The following is a 15,062-nucleotide window of genomic DNA, read 5'->3' as shown; positions in this document are numbered from 1 at the left end:
GCGCAAGAGGGGGAGTTGATCTTCGGGGACCACTTGTGGAATCTAGTATATTGTCAGGAGTACTGTTAAAGTCGCCACAAACAATAAGGTTTCCCACCTCGCATCTTCTAATCTTTTTGATTATCTTGTTCAAGAAGCCTATTTGGCCCTTGTTGGGGGTGTAGAGGTTTACCAACGTGATTGGTTTTTGGTTCAAGAGACCAGTCAATATCAGAAATCTACCCTTTGGGTCAGTCTCTTGATGTTTAATATCAAATTGTACTGTGTCTTTAAAGGCGATCAGTACGCCTGCTTGTTTTTTTGTTGAGGAGGCTAGAAAAATTTTTGGAAAATTTTTGTGGGTTATTTTTGGAGTAGCTGAAGATGCGAAGTGGGTTTCCTGAATACAGATAATATCCGCTTTGGAACTCAATGCTTCTTTCCACAAGGACGCCCTCTTGTACGGTGAATTTAGTCCGTTGGTGTTAAAGGACAGAATTGTAATCGACATTCCGCTGGTTCTTGTCAAAATGCGAATATGTGGAGGTAGCCGGGTCAGCAAAATTTAACTTATTCGGATTTCCAGAAGTTTTGCTTCAGGACCAAAGATTAGCTTAGGTTAGTCTCTTGTCGTAGATTTGACTTTTTCTTAAGGTCTTGGTCTTGTTGCAGGGAGTTGGAGAGGGGGGGATGGGTAAAAGCAGTTGAAGTGTAAAAAGAAACTGTTGAACGGCTGTGAGTTGGACTGTGAGATGGAGAAACAATAGGAGTGACAAGTTGTCAGACCTGTCTCGTCTAGTAAGGAGGGGGGGAACAAAAAGTTCGCCTGTGAGGAAGTCCTCATTTTTCACCCTTGTAATTAGAGCCTTGGGAGAAATTCCGGGATATTTTCTTTCTTGTGCTCAATCTTTTGAGTATTTTCTTGGGGTTTTGGAGGTTCTTTGCGCACGAGGAGCGGGAGGCACACCTACTCCCCATGATTTTAGAAGTTGGGCCGCTTCTTCTGGTTTGAACAAAGCATGGGTTGAGCCATCTTTATGAATTAGTAATTTGATGGGGAATCCCCATCTGTAGGAGATGTTGGCTTGTCTCAATGCAGATGTGATCTCTGAAAATTTTCTTCTTTCAGACATGGTGGTTTGAGACAAGTCTGCATACAGACGTATGTCTGCGTAGGGAGACGGGAGTTGTTTTAGTTTCCTGGCAGCGGACATAAGCACGTCTTTAGTATGGTAAAAATGGATTCGGGCTATTATATCCCGAGGAGTCGTCTCAGCGATATGTTTAGGTCTCGGGAGTCTGTGTGCCCTGTCGGTAATGAGATCTTGTAAAGGAGCCTCCGGCAGGAGTGTGCGCATTAGTTGGTTTAAATATTTAGGAATTTCAGGCGTTGTTATGGATTCTGGAATGCCGCGAAACTTTATATTATTACGCCTGCTCCTATCTTCTAGATCTGCCAGTTTTGATCTGAGTTGGGTGACTTCATCTGCCAAATCGTAGTGGGCATCTATGAGGGTGTTATGGGATTGGGTGAGTTCGCCCATTTTGTTCTCTGTGCGAGCCACTCTTTCTCCAATGGATTCTATTGTGGCTGTGAGAGAGGAATTGAGGGTGGTAAAGCTAGTGTAGATTGATTCGCTTAAAGCCACCATCATTTTCTTTATAAAAGCTTCAGATGCCGGTTGGCCTGAGGACGGTAGAGCTTTAATATAGTCCTTCATAAATGGAGTATGGGGTGGTGACTGATTCCCATCTTCCTTTCTAGACTTTTGTTTAATAGGGCTGTCTGATGGTGAGGGGGTGCCTCTATTACAGGAGGATGCTTGTGACTGGATTGCTGGAGATAAGCCTGAATTGTGGCGTTTTCCTCCTGGTGGACCTTGAACTAGTCTCTCAGGATGTCTCTCTGCCTTTTTGTCAGCTTTGTTTTTTGGCAGGGAGCTATCGTCCTCACCACGAGGATCTGCCCTGGGCGCCATCTTAGGGATAATTTTAGGTGACTGGGATCTGTCTGTTTGCCCTTCTGTGTGGCTGTGTGTCAGGGTGTAAGAGTTTGCACTCACCGCATCTTCCTCTCCCTTCTCCGGAGATGAGCCGGCCGTCAGGTTTGGAAGGGTGTCAGCAGCTTCCTCATCTTCTGCTGTTATAGCAGAGCCGGTCGGGCTGTGAGCGCGCTGTGTCTCGGGCGCCGAGAAGAACTCCTCCAGGCGCCGCGGTTGCGAGCGGGACGGTCTGCGGCGTGACATCGCTGTGTGCAGGGAGGGTAGAGAGGCTGCTTTAGAGCGGTTTCCGTTCCCGGAGTCGCTGTGGAGTAGCTACGGGTGAAGGAGGTTAGCGGAGCTAGCTAATTACACCGCCATCTTCTCTCTCGGCCAGGCCACGCCCCCCCGGATTTATATATGATTTTGATCCATTGTTGGAATTTGGGTCCAAATCCAAAGCGGACTAGACAGGCCTCGAGAAAAGCCCACTCCAATGAGTCGAAGGCCTTTGCCATGTCCAATGAGACTAAAGCCCAGGGCATGTTGTATTGCTTACCCAGTTGCATGGCTGTCTGGACTCTACGAATGTTTATTGTCGTAGATTTCCCAGGCATGAATCCTGTCTGGTCCGGATGGACAATGGACAGAATCACTTGATTTAATCTGGTGGCTAGGATTTTAGTTAGGATTTTGTAGTCAGTATTTACCAGTGAGATTGGCCGGTAGGAGCTACAATCTGTCGGGTCCTTTCCAGGTTTTTGTATTACCACTATGGAGGCTTTGTAGAATGAAGGTGGGAGGATGTTATCTGTTTGGGCTTGATTTAGTGTCTCAAGTAGTAGCGGGGCTAGTTGTTCACTTTATTTCCGGTATGTCTCTTTTGGGAGGCCGTCTGGACCGGGTGATTTATTAAGGGCCATATCCCTAATTACCTGCTGGATCTCCTTTAGCGTGATCGGGGCTTCCAGAAGTTCAACCAGATCTGCGGATAAGGTTGGGAAGTTTAAGTCCTCCAAGTAGCTCAGGATATCCGCCACTGTGCTCTGAGAGGAGGATTTGTACAAATTGCTGTAGAAATCTTTAAAACAGTTTGTGATAGATGGGCCATCAGTCAGCTCCTCCCCGCCTTGGTTTTTGATCTTAAGGACCGTATTAGTTTTATTTTCCCGTCTAATGAGGTTGGCCAACAGATGACTAGATTGATTTCCCAATTCGAAATAATGTTGCTTAGTGAAAAATAATTTGCGCTTAGCTTTCGCATATATTTGGTGTTTATGAAGTCGAAGTAGGCTGAGCCAGGCTGTTTTATTGGTGTCTCTGGGGTTGGATGTGTACGTCTTTTCAGCCTCTATTGTCTGAGTTTCTAGTTCTCTGTCGGCCTGGGCTGTCAATTTTTTAATGTATGAGATGGCGGACTTGAGGAATCCCCTTACGTAAGCCTTCAGAGTATCCCATTTCAGAGCGGGGTGGGTATTCTCGCTGTGAGCCTCTAGGAACAGGGATATATGGAAAGGCATTTGGTCATCTGGTCCGATTAACTTCAACCAAAAGGGATGGAGTTTCCAAGTGGGTATTATATTTTGTTGGGGGAATTTCAGCGTTAACAGTATGGGGCTATGATCGGATATGCCACGCGGGCAGTGCGTGATGTTAGAAAGATATATTGCCAGTTCCACTGAGCTAAATATATAGTCGATCCTTGCCAGCGCGCTATGTCCCGGGGAGTGACAGGTGAACTCTCGCACGTCAGGGTGTTTAAATCGCCAGAGATCGATCCAGCCGACACTTTCAATTAATTGTTTTAGGGAGGAGCTTTGGGTGGGGGTCATATTAGGGGATATGTGGAATCTGTCTACGGCAGAATTCATTACCATATTAAAGTCACCTAAGCAAATCACCCCCGCCGAGGGGTATTGATGGGCGTATGTTATGGCGGATTGTAAAAGGTGGAGGTTATTATGGGGTGGATTGTATATAGATAGGATAATATAAGGTTTAGAGTCTATTTCGCCGAATATAAATATAAATCTTCCTTCGGGGTCCCTGCGAATATTAATAGGGTTCCAGCGCAATGACCTGTGGATGAGCACGGAGACACCCCTGGAAAAGGAGGTGTGGAAGGAGTGGGCAGCCCATTGCACCCATGGCTTTGCAAGGACGTCGGCCTTTTCTTTGATAAGATGGGTCTCCTGCAGGCTTATAATGTGTGGGTTAGTTTGCCGAATATAAGTAAAGACCGCTCTTCGCTTGAGGGTGGTGCCGAGACCCTGGACGTTCCAACTAAGACATTTCAAAGTCCTTGTTGGCTGTGTGGGCATATAATTGAAGTATTGCCTCTGTGTCCCTGGGGTAAGGAGGTAGGGGGAAGACCTGTGGGTGTAGGAAGGGGAATTGTGTCAGTGCAGACCTGCTGAAAATATTGTTAAAGAGCAGATTACAACAGTTTAAACATTTAACCTTTGACATTTTGCTTAATTTCGGCATAAATGTCAAAGATAACAGACAAAAATAAAACAATTTAGCTACAATCTATTCAGAAGTAGCAGATGTTACTCTAATATGGGGGGGGAAATATCCCTGTGGCCTACAGAGGATAGTGGGTGTTTTCCAATTCCATTGACGATTCAAAGTATCGTCGCCCCACGTTTTCACCGTCTATAGGTCAGAGGGGCATCAGTCGCATGGATTATGACTGGGTTTAAAGTCCTGCCATAGTTGTTGCGGGATCAATCCTCTTTCGGTATTTGCGGGTGCATGTCCAGCCATTCCAAGGCCTCGGTGGGAGATTGAAGAAAAACCACTTTTCCTTGGGTTACGATACGCAAGCGAGCTGGTTACGCCATTGAGTAAGGGATATTTCTTTCTTTGAATTTTCTTTTGATTTCTATGAATGTGGCCCTTTGCTTTTGTAGCTCGGCGGAAAAGTCAGGAAATATGGAGATTGTTGCGTTATTATGTTTTAATGGGCCCTTTAATCTGGCTTGACGAAGCGCAGCGTCGCGGTCTTTGCAGTTCAGAATCCTTACTAGGAAAGGGCGCGGGGGGGGGGGGCTCCCGGCTGTGGTGGTTTTGTTGGGACCCGGTGGGCTCTTTCCACTGTGAAGTGCGTAGAGAAAGTTTCATCACTTAGTAAAGACTTCAGCCAGGTTTCAGCGAATGTTTCTGGATGAGGGCCTTTTGACTTTTTGGGCAGGCCAATTATCCGTAGGTTATTACGGCGCGACCTGTTTTCTAGGTCGTCAGTCTTGGACTGACAATATTCTGCTACTCGTGTGGCTTTTTTAACTGCCGCAGAGAGCGGACGTAGGGTGTCTTCTGCATTGGAGATGCGATCTTCCATTTCTCGCATTCTACCTCTCATGTTCTGTAAGTCTTGTCTCAATAACAAGACGTCAGACTTTATCTCTTCTATTTTATTGGTGAGAGAGGACTTGCAGGTATTAATTGCTTCAAGGAGCTGTCGCATGGTCGGTTCCGGAGGCTGCCCGCTCTCGTCTTCTGGCTCCCTCATCTGGGTAGGTTGTATTGGCCGCGGTGTGTGATCCGGGGTCTTAGAATGGGCGAATTCTTTTAGCTTTTCTGCTGCTGAGCCACTTTTGGCTCGTGTGCTCATGATGGGGGGACGTAGATTGGTATAGTGGTTTATGAGAGTGGATGGCTTTTCTTCTTTTCCGGCCTAAGATTTTAAGTTGCAGTGGGTTAATACGCCTCTTACAGAATTTAGATGTTATCAGCTAGAGTCTTTGTGATTGTGTAATTGCGATGGTTATTAGAAGGTAAGGGTCTTTTCCTGCTTAGCGTAGTAGGGTGTATGGAGTATCGAGGGTTATTAATTATGACAGAGGCCAGAGGGCGATTCCGGTGGTTTGGCGTGACTTTGCTGAGTTTAGATGTTGATGGTTATACAGTCCTTGTAATTTTGCGCTTGTACTGGTTGTTAAGGAGTGAGAATTTCTGTCTTTTTTCCCGTTTAGTTTAGTATGATGTGAGGGGTATCACAGATGTTATTTTTGGCAGGTACCTAATAGCAAAATCAGCAGTTTGATGCGACTTTGTGGGGTTTAGATGTGGTTAGCTATTCAGTCCTTGTAGTTATGCAGTTACAATATCTGTTAGAGGGCGAAGGTCCCGCGACCCGGGTCGCAATTATATAGGATTTGACCGAGTCTGTGACTGGTTATAGTAGAAAGGTAGAAGATGGCGCCGGTTCCTTGTCACGATCTTGTTCGCCGCGGGTAGAGGGTCGGGTAGATGAAGTTATGGGCTTAGGCAGTCCGCACCTCGTGCGCTCCCCCGGGTGTTATTATATAGTAGAATAGACAGCTGAGGATGTTTTCCCAGGGGAATAATAGGAGTCTATTGTTGTAGGCTATTTGCCCGGTGTATGGTCCCAGAGGGGTCAGTGTCCCTTGATGGGTGTATTGTCCCTCCGCTGGTTACTTACAATTTTGTTGCCGGGTCCGGGAAGGAGGATATTGCTGCACGAGGTCCCTGGTGCCGTCGGGTGTCGCGGGATGGGCCACAGATAGCTGACCGGTGGTATGGTCGGGCCGACCGCAGCTCCGGTTGGGTCTGCGACTATCTGTCCGGTGGCTATGTCGGTCAAGGAGGCTCTCAGCCCGCCGGCTCATAGGTGAGGCGGTCCTCAGGGCTGAAATCGGGGCTCTGTAAGGTGCCCAGCACCACTGGAAGGCAGCGGTGAGGTGCTGCATGACGGTCGGCTGACAGGGTAGGCTGTAATGTCCGCGCAGCCTCTGCTCAGGAGGAAGAGAATCGGAGGTTATGAGCTAAGCGCCCCCCCCCGTCCGGGAAGGGTTAATTCCCCGCCGGCTGCGGAGGATCTCCAGCCGTTCGGGGACGGGTGTCGAAGCGACCCGCGGTCTCGGCCGGGACCCCACGGTAAGTACTCCTTTAGCTGAAGTCGCGGAGCGGGCCCCACGCCGGCACGGGCGAGCGGCAGCGGAGGTCTCGGGGTGGCCGGAGCGGCTTGCGATCTGCGGCTCACCCCTCAGTTTTAGCGCAGCAGATTTTTTCCCCCTGGGGACAAGTTGCTCCGTCTCGGGGGCCGGGGTTCGGCCGGGAGGTTCCTCCTCCGCTCGGGTCGTGTCCCGCCGGCAGCAGCCGGGGGGGAGGGTCGGCTCAACAGGGTGTCCGGGTCCCGGGGGAGGCTCGCCGGGCAGGCTGCGGTGAGTACAGGCAGGCCCTTAGGTCCCTACCTGGCCCTTAGGTAGAAGGTCAGCGTCAGGATGTGCGCGGGAAACAGCAGGGCGTTGGCACCGCTTCCCCTCCTCCTCAGTCCGTGGCCCTGTTTTTGGGTACCAGGAGGCTCTAATCACTTCCGGACGCGGTCCAAATGTCCCCTCAGGATTTAGAAGTTATCAGGCAATGTCTGGGGTTCCAGAATTTGAGTTTGGCCAGGATTTTGGCAGGATCTTAGGTTTTCCCCTAGGGAGCTCTCCTCACGTGCGACTGCTCATGCCGGTCGCTGGCCACGCCCCTTCTTCTTTGAACAATTTTAGTGCGGCAAAGTTTTTAACATTAGAACACATGCCTTTTTGAAGTAAGCTACAACCTATGTGTCCAATCACAGTAATAGTGCCCGTTATTGACCCTTCACAGTAATAGTGATTCTATGGAAGTTTCTCTACTCTCAGATGTTACAGTAGGAGCCCGGCTGTGAGTAGACCACCAAACACCCAACTTACTCCTACTAGATTGCATCATAAATTTATCATAGCACAGGTTTAAAGCACAGTACCAAGAGCTGTACGTGCTTCGTCACTAAAGGGTTAAGATCTCCTCCCATGTTTTCCCTTATAATGTCTAGTAATTGATTATACATTTGTCTCATCTTTTTTCAATTCAAGATCCTCGGCTGATATATCAGATAATTATCCTGATTGACCCGATAAGGATGGAGAGGAACCGGGACAAGATGGCGGAGAATATACTCAACCTCACCCTAGAGATACTCTTCCAGCTTACAGGAGAGGTGAGAGATTCTGGGGATGACGTCACGTTCCATCATTCTTATCTCTGTCAGTCTGTTCACATCTACGGCAGAGGATTTACTGCAGATTAGGTCATAAATACCGGAAAATAATAGAGGCGGCTGTGCTGTTTTGCTGGTAAAATGACAGATGCCCAACAGATCTATGACATTCATAAATGTTTCTCCCCATAAACAGGATTACACAGTAGTGAAGAAGACTTTTAGTGATGGCTGTCAGGCCCCGGTGTCTGATGGATGGGGAAGACCCCTGAGCCCAATCACAGGGCCTCCACCTCACCCCCTGATACTGGAGGAGATCAATGAGCAGAAGATCCTAGAACTCGCCAACAAGATGATTGAGCTGCTGACTGGAGAGGTGACGCTGCTGGGAATGCTGGGACATTATACAGTAACGCTATGGCGGTATAACGTGTCTGGGTGATGATGGTATCATTGTGTTGTCAGGTTCCTATAAGGTGTCAGGACTTCACTGTCTATTTCTCCAAGGAGGAGTGGGAGTATTTAGAAGGACACAAGGATCTGTACAAGGACGTCATGATGGAGGACCACCAGCGCCCCCCATCACCAGGTAATAGACAGGACTAAATCCACATGGCCTTTATTATTTGTATGTAGAGAATAAATTCAGTGGCTGTCTGTGTTTTCTGCAGGTAGATCCAGTAAGAGAACAGCAGCGGAGAGATGTCCCAGGCCTCTTCTTACACAGGATGATCAGGTAGATGGAGAGAAGGTCTCATGAAATCTCCCCTCTGGTCTGTAGGACGGCTGGGAAGGTCTTGTGTTCAGTCTTATTATATGACTGATACTTGTGTAATGAAAAGTTGGAGATGGCAGGATTACAGCTGACCGCAGACATTAGATCTCCGCATCTTATCACTATTTTCTGGTTCTTGAGACTTCTGGTTGGAATTAAGAAGCAACAGGTTGGAGTTATACAGGAGACCTGCAGCTATTTGGCCCAGATCACTATTGCTGTCATGTCATTCCGGCTCCTCATACTAATTAATGACCTTTTCTGGCCATTGTGGGAGATTAGCGTGGTAGAGTGCGGGTCGGCGGTAGTCAAAAGGCGGAAACCAATGGATACAGTCTAAAAGCAGGCTTGACCTGCGTTTATTCTTAATACAGCAACAAAAAGTCCAACCTTAGCTTTCAGGCAAACAGACAATAGTCCAGTTATCAGGCCGTCCCGGCCTGATCCGGTCGCACTTCGTAGGTGCAGCGCACCGCAGGGCTTTTATCTCCAAGCCGGTCCCATCCGCTGCCAGGATCCAGCAGCCATCCACTCTGGGCTAACAGCCCGGCAGCTCCACTGAGCTGTTGACCTGGCCTTCTCAGCCAGACACTCTCCGTAAATACTAGTCCATATCAGCACCCCACCTGGGTGTTTGAGGTTAGGGGCGTCACCCTGTCAACCTCTAGCCTTTTCAGGCCACCAGCCTGCAGTAACTCACTCTGCTGCGCTGGTTCTTACTCTGTCTCTCCTTGGTAGGAACTGGCCTTTTATCTCGTTCCTGCTCCACCCCTGGTTAACCCTCGCAATAGAAGTCCTGTCTCTGGCCCTCCACAGGCCCTCCTGTGTACTGCACTACTACACAATATAAAACCTTACTGTGTGATGACTTTTACAATATTTATTTCACAGGTGGTGAATCCGGATAAGGATCTGCTCTATATTGATGCTACAGAGACACATGTGAGGGGGGATCAGCCGTGTAAGGAGGAGATCCCTACAGATGACCCCCCAGGTGAGACTGCATGTAGAGAAGAGTCTGTGTTGTCGGGGGTTTTCAGCCGTATATTCCCTCATGATAGGGATTTTTCCATGTTACGTTAATATGCTGTGGGGCTCCAAATCAAAGGTGGTTATGGCAGCCACCATGAGAAAGCAATAGACACAGGCATCACGGTCGTGTCTTAGAGCAATCTGAGTTTATTGTGTACATTGTCTTTCTTATACAAAAAATAGTAGGCGTATCAGAGGTTGAACTGCTTTACAGAGGTCGACCTGTTTTACTGGTACATAATTTTGTCTTCTCTATAAACAATGCTTTATTTGTTTGTATGTAGACATCGTGTCTGGACCTAGACAGCAGACAATGATCAAAGCATTCCTCACAACCTTTTGATCAGTGTAACGAGATAAACAAGATCTTGGAGACATGATGGACACTTAAGATTACACCTCTGCTTAATGTCATAGGACACAGAATAGAGTGTACAATTTAGGCCTACAGCCTCCGGAAACGTATAAAGATACATACATATATACATTAATATGTTCATAACCCTCACAATCCCCCATTTGAAACAGTCCATCTTGAAAAGAGCCTTTGTAGTGGTACTATCAAGGGTGCTAAGCCACCCCCGCCGGTCTTTCTATCCTCTTCGCCGGATCCCCACTGTTGTTGCTCTTTTACGTATGACTGTTTTAACGATATCGTAGAGGGAGCGATTCCAGATAATTTGCTTGTCTCCGTATCCCACAGAATGTCCATAAATTGCAAACACTCAAAAGAATGAACAAAAGAAACAGTATTAGTAAAGGGTGAAACATAAAATCCATCATCTTTCCTGCAATAGGTGACCATTCAGTAAAAATATCATACCAGTTATACTCTGTGTCTACCTGGATCTTAGTACCTAGGCTGACTAGCTTATCTCCTACCCATACATTTTTCTAATTCCATAAGGGAGAGGTTAGTAACATCCAAATGCTTTTAAAGGTGTTCAGTATCTATCATTAGTCTTACAATTCTACCCAAGGATACTGTCAGTTGACATAGGGATAGTATCTGGGTACCAGTAGTACCTTAATGTTGCTTCAGCATCTGACAAAAATGTGTAAGTTTCTGTAAATCTATGTATCACCGATATGTTCTGTATACATCCAGACAATGGAGTGGTGAGATTATACATACTGGTGGTTCCAGTTCGGTTGGCAACAAAGAATATATACATATTGGGGGCCAACTTCTATCAGCATATAGAAGAAGCAGGTAACACCATCCAATCACATATGCTGATTGAAGGCTGCTGGAAACATGGCTCATATGCGGCTGTACTCCGTCCGCATGCTAGGCCATCCAGTGTTTCTTCACAGTTCTCTATACCATGGGTTTTATTTTCACTATAAATCATCATACCTGTGAACTTGGGCAACCAATATTGTAAAGCATATAGAGGCGGTCCGAACACCACAGGTAGTACTACAGACTTACACATCAGGCTTGTGTCCTTTACATCATAAAATCATTTCCCCAGTGCTATACTCATCAGAGCATTCTACACCATCAGCCCTGGGCCGTATCCAAGATGCTACTGGAATTACATTATTGAGAATATTTCTCCACAATTTTTCATTATTTGTCATCACATCTGACTGCTTTGTCCCTCTCGTGAATCATATATACATATTGCAGGCTACATTGTGTATAGTTCATGAATTTACTCATATTTACAAACAAATCCTTTTAAACCGCAAAACCAGATTAAAAAGCGTTAATACATCCTTATCATATCCTAATGCAAGACATCGGGGGAGGAACAAGGAAGGCATGCATTGTGCCTGAACATTTATCAATCTAGAAACATCCTGTCCTACCCCAGCCATTTTATTCTTCATCACCTCTAAATCTATAGAGTTTAGAACCCCTACACCTGTACCAATTCCCCCTAATAGGGTATCATACCATTTTCGTTTTCCTCTGGTGCAGGGTTTCATTGCCTGAAGAGAAATATTATAATGCAATATGGTTTTCTGGCTCTTTGTGGATGATAAGGGGTGTCAAATGCCTGGGAGTTACCCAGGGCAGACATGAAGTGTTGCATTATTTCACCTGTGAAATGTGTACCTCTATCTGACTCGATTACCTCTGGTACCCCGTATCTGCAGATTACCTTATTCATGAGCTTCTTTTCGGTTACCTGCTCATTTACTTTTGTAACAGGGTACGCCTCCAACCTGAAAAACATCAACAACAAGCACATATTCATACTTCCCAACACGTGGGAGCTGAATGTTGTCAATTTGCAATCCCTGAAATGGGTAGAGTGGTCCTGGCAAGTGCCTTTGTGGTCAATTTACTTCTACCCTGTTGCTTACGGCATAGCTCATGCAAAACTGGACAAATGATGTAGCAGCTACAAAGAACCCAGGGGGCAACCCTTTCTCTCTCAAGCATCAGTAGCATAGCTGCCTCCGATAGGTGAGTCTTTCCATAGATCAGCTGGGCCATCATGGGGTACAGGGATCGTGGTAGGCAAGTTACTGACTGTTTGCCATACGCCACCCTGTTCTACTGCTCTCATATTAGTCCATTTATCTTTTTCTTCTTTGCTGGCTTGTGACTGTAATGTCTTTAGTACATCAATGTTCAAATTTTTATCAAAGTCCAAATCATAGTCTCTGACTTGTGCGGTCAGTATCTTCTTTTCTTCTTTCTTCCACGGCTTGAGGGCCGCTGTCTGCGCTGAAGTCTGCTAGGGCGTTGCCTTTTGCTTCTGCACTGTTGGCTTTAGTATGAGCTTTCACCTTCAGGATTGCTACTTTGTCTGGTAGGAGTAGGGCTTTCATAAGGTTCTGTACTGCTACACCATTCTCAATGGGTTGTCCTACAGAAGTTTAAAAATGTCTGGCCTTCCATATTGGGCCGTAACCATGATCTATGCCGAATACATACCAGGAGTCAGTGTAAATGGTTACCTTCTGTCACTCTACACGCCTCAGTGAGGGCCTTCAGTTCCGCTTCTTGTACTGAGACATGCGGAGGCATTCTGCTTTTAGAGATCTTGTTGTGTGAACACTGCATATCTGGTGTGGAGTCATCAATCACCCTGGTACCATCTATAAAAACAACTCAAAATATGTATTAACAAGGGGTTTCAATAACTCTTTAAAACTTAAACTTTCTTGTTGCATCAATGCTAGACAATCATGCTGATATTCTATTCCAAATAGATCACGTTCTTATTTGCAAAAAAAAATTTTTTTTTTTTTTTTTTTTTTAAATAGCTGATCTGTAGTACATAGATCACCTATGCATCCCCCTCCCCCATTTGATCACCTATGCCTCCCCCTCCCCCATCTCCCTACATCACCTAGCTCCACCCCCTGTGGTCTGGCTCAGCATTTGGTCAGTTTTGCTTCATTTCGTTTCTGGTTACCGGACAGTATACACCATATAACACAGTCTAACTCTCATACAGGTCCTTCCATTTATACACACACATAAAGACAAAAACATTTGCATGTCAGTTACTAAAGTGTCAGTACTTTTTTAAGTGTCAGTACTTCCTCACTTGTCTAAAAGTGTCGGTACTTCCCAACCCTGCTTATTTCCCCCCGTCTCAACTACTTCTCTTATACCTATAAGAGGCTCCCATTCAGGGATTTTATCCCCTGAAAATTTTAGGCTTCCCTGGTACAATTTATACCATGCCTTCCTGAGATCGGCAAGAGGGTTTCATATTATTCTGTACACTGACCATGCAAAGTAACAAATAAAGACAATAACAGTTAAACACCCGCACAGCATATTCAGCCCACCATATGAATTCTTAAAAAGCTTGAAGATTTATAAGAGGCATGCACTTCTTACCCCTCGGACAGGAAAGGAGCAGCCAGGAAGCACGGATAGATTGTGGCAAGATAAAACCTTACCTTACTGCGCAGTTTTTGTCAATCCGTGGTTCCGAGTGGCTCCTTATCCCATCTGGGTCCGGGGGGGTTCGAGGTGTAGGTGGTCCTCTTGTTCCATCAAGCCCCACGTTGGGCGCCAATTACTGATAGGGATTTTTCCATGTTACGTTAATATGCTGTGGGGCTCCAAATCAAAGGTGGTTATGGCAGCCACCATGAGAAAGCAATAGACACAGGCATCACGGTCGTGTCTTAGAGCAATCTGAGTTTATTGTGTACATTGTCTTTCTTATACAAAAAATAGTAGGCGTATCAGAGGTTGAACTGCTTTACAGAGGTCGACCTGTTTTACTGGTACATAATTTTGTCTTCTCTATAAACAATGCTTTATTTGTTTGTATGTAGACATCGTGTCTGGACCTAGACAGCAGACAATGATCAAAGCATTCCTCACAACCTTTTGATCAGTGTAACGAGATAAACAAGATCTTGGAGACATGATGGACACTTAAGATTACACCTCTGCTTAATGTCATAGGACACAGAATAGAGTGTACAATTTAGGCCTACAGCCTCCGGAAACGTATAAAGATACATACATATATACATTAATATGTTCATAACCCTCACACCTCATTCAACCAAAATACATAATAAAGTGTAACTGCCATTAAAAATATTTTGTATGTAAAGGTAATCGGAAGCCTTTTTTCAATGTATGTTGCTCAAAAAAAGTGAGTGAACATTTAAAATGCATATTAATTATCAATGATCTCCATCCTCTGCAGACTCTCTCAAGTCTGTCACATGAGCTCATTGTGAATCTGCTCCTGTCTGAATATAACGCGGTGCTAATGGCGAGCCTGCAAGTTCTATTGTTCTTTGGCAAAGCGTATCCAGGCGTGTGAATGAGCCCTTGTCATGTTTCCTCTCCTCTGTTGCTGAAAAACCAGAGTTACTGGGCATGCTCAGTAGGAAGTTTCACAGATCATAGTTTAAATATTGATCAGCAGGGTTAGCGAATGGCAAACATATCTGTGCCCACTGATAATAGCGGTGCAGGCCTTCTAAAAACGTCTTTATTCCCCAGTCAGCAGCACACGATCAGCAGACTGTAGTTGCAGCGCAGTACAGGGTAGTTTACAGCAGGGGGCGTCAGCAGCTCTTATCCATGGCTCGCATAGCTCCTGCGCTCTGTAACCTTACAAGCTGTATGAGCTGCGGATAAGAGCAGCAGCTGAGAGCGCCCGCTGGAGGTAGGAAATTACCGTCACCAGATGAAGGAAATCAGCGCAGAACACGTCCTACAATGTGGAAGTATTCTGTTGCAATGGAGACGCAAAATACAAAAAAGTTTGTCTAAAATGATTGGTCCATTAGGTTGGTTGTCAGATTAGCTGCTCAATGAAACATTGTTCCGACTATCAATGGGAAATCATTTTAGAAA

At 46.0% G+C, this 15,062-nt stretch overlaps 1 protein-coding gene across 1 annotated transcript in view; it reads left to right on the top strand.

Annotated features, from left to right (window-relative positions):
• LOC136626747 (uncharacterized) overlaps nucleotides 1-15,062 on the top strand; it is a 259,097-nt gene that overhangs the window by 192,833 nt on the left and 51,202 nt on the right. The window contains exons 5-7 of the mRNA XM_066601753.1: nucleotides 7,829-7,953; nucleotides 8,603-8,689; nucleotides 9,620-9,722. Of these exons, the coding sequence (XP_066457850.1) occupies nucleotides 7,829-7,953; nucleotides 8,603-8,689; nucleotides 9,620-9,722 (315 nt within the window). The remainder of the gene's footprint in view (nucleotides 1-7,828; nucleotides 7,954-8,602; nucleotides 8,690-9,619; nucleotides 9,723-15,062) is intronic.

This window comes from Eleutherodactylus coqui, chromosome 4 (genome assembly GCF_035609145.1).
Source record: "Eleutherodactylus coqui strain aEleCoq1 chromosome 4, aEleCoq1.hap1, whole genome shotgun sequence".
Lineage (NCBI taxonomy): Eukaryota > Metazoa > Chordata > Amphibia > Anura > Eleutherodactylidae > Eleutherodactylus > Eleutherodactylus coqui.
The sequence above is the reverse complement of the archived record's forward strand: the minus strand, read 5'-3'. Positions and strand labels throughout refer to the sequence as shown.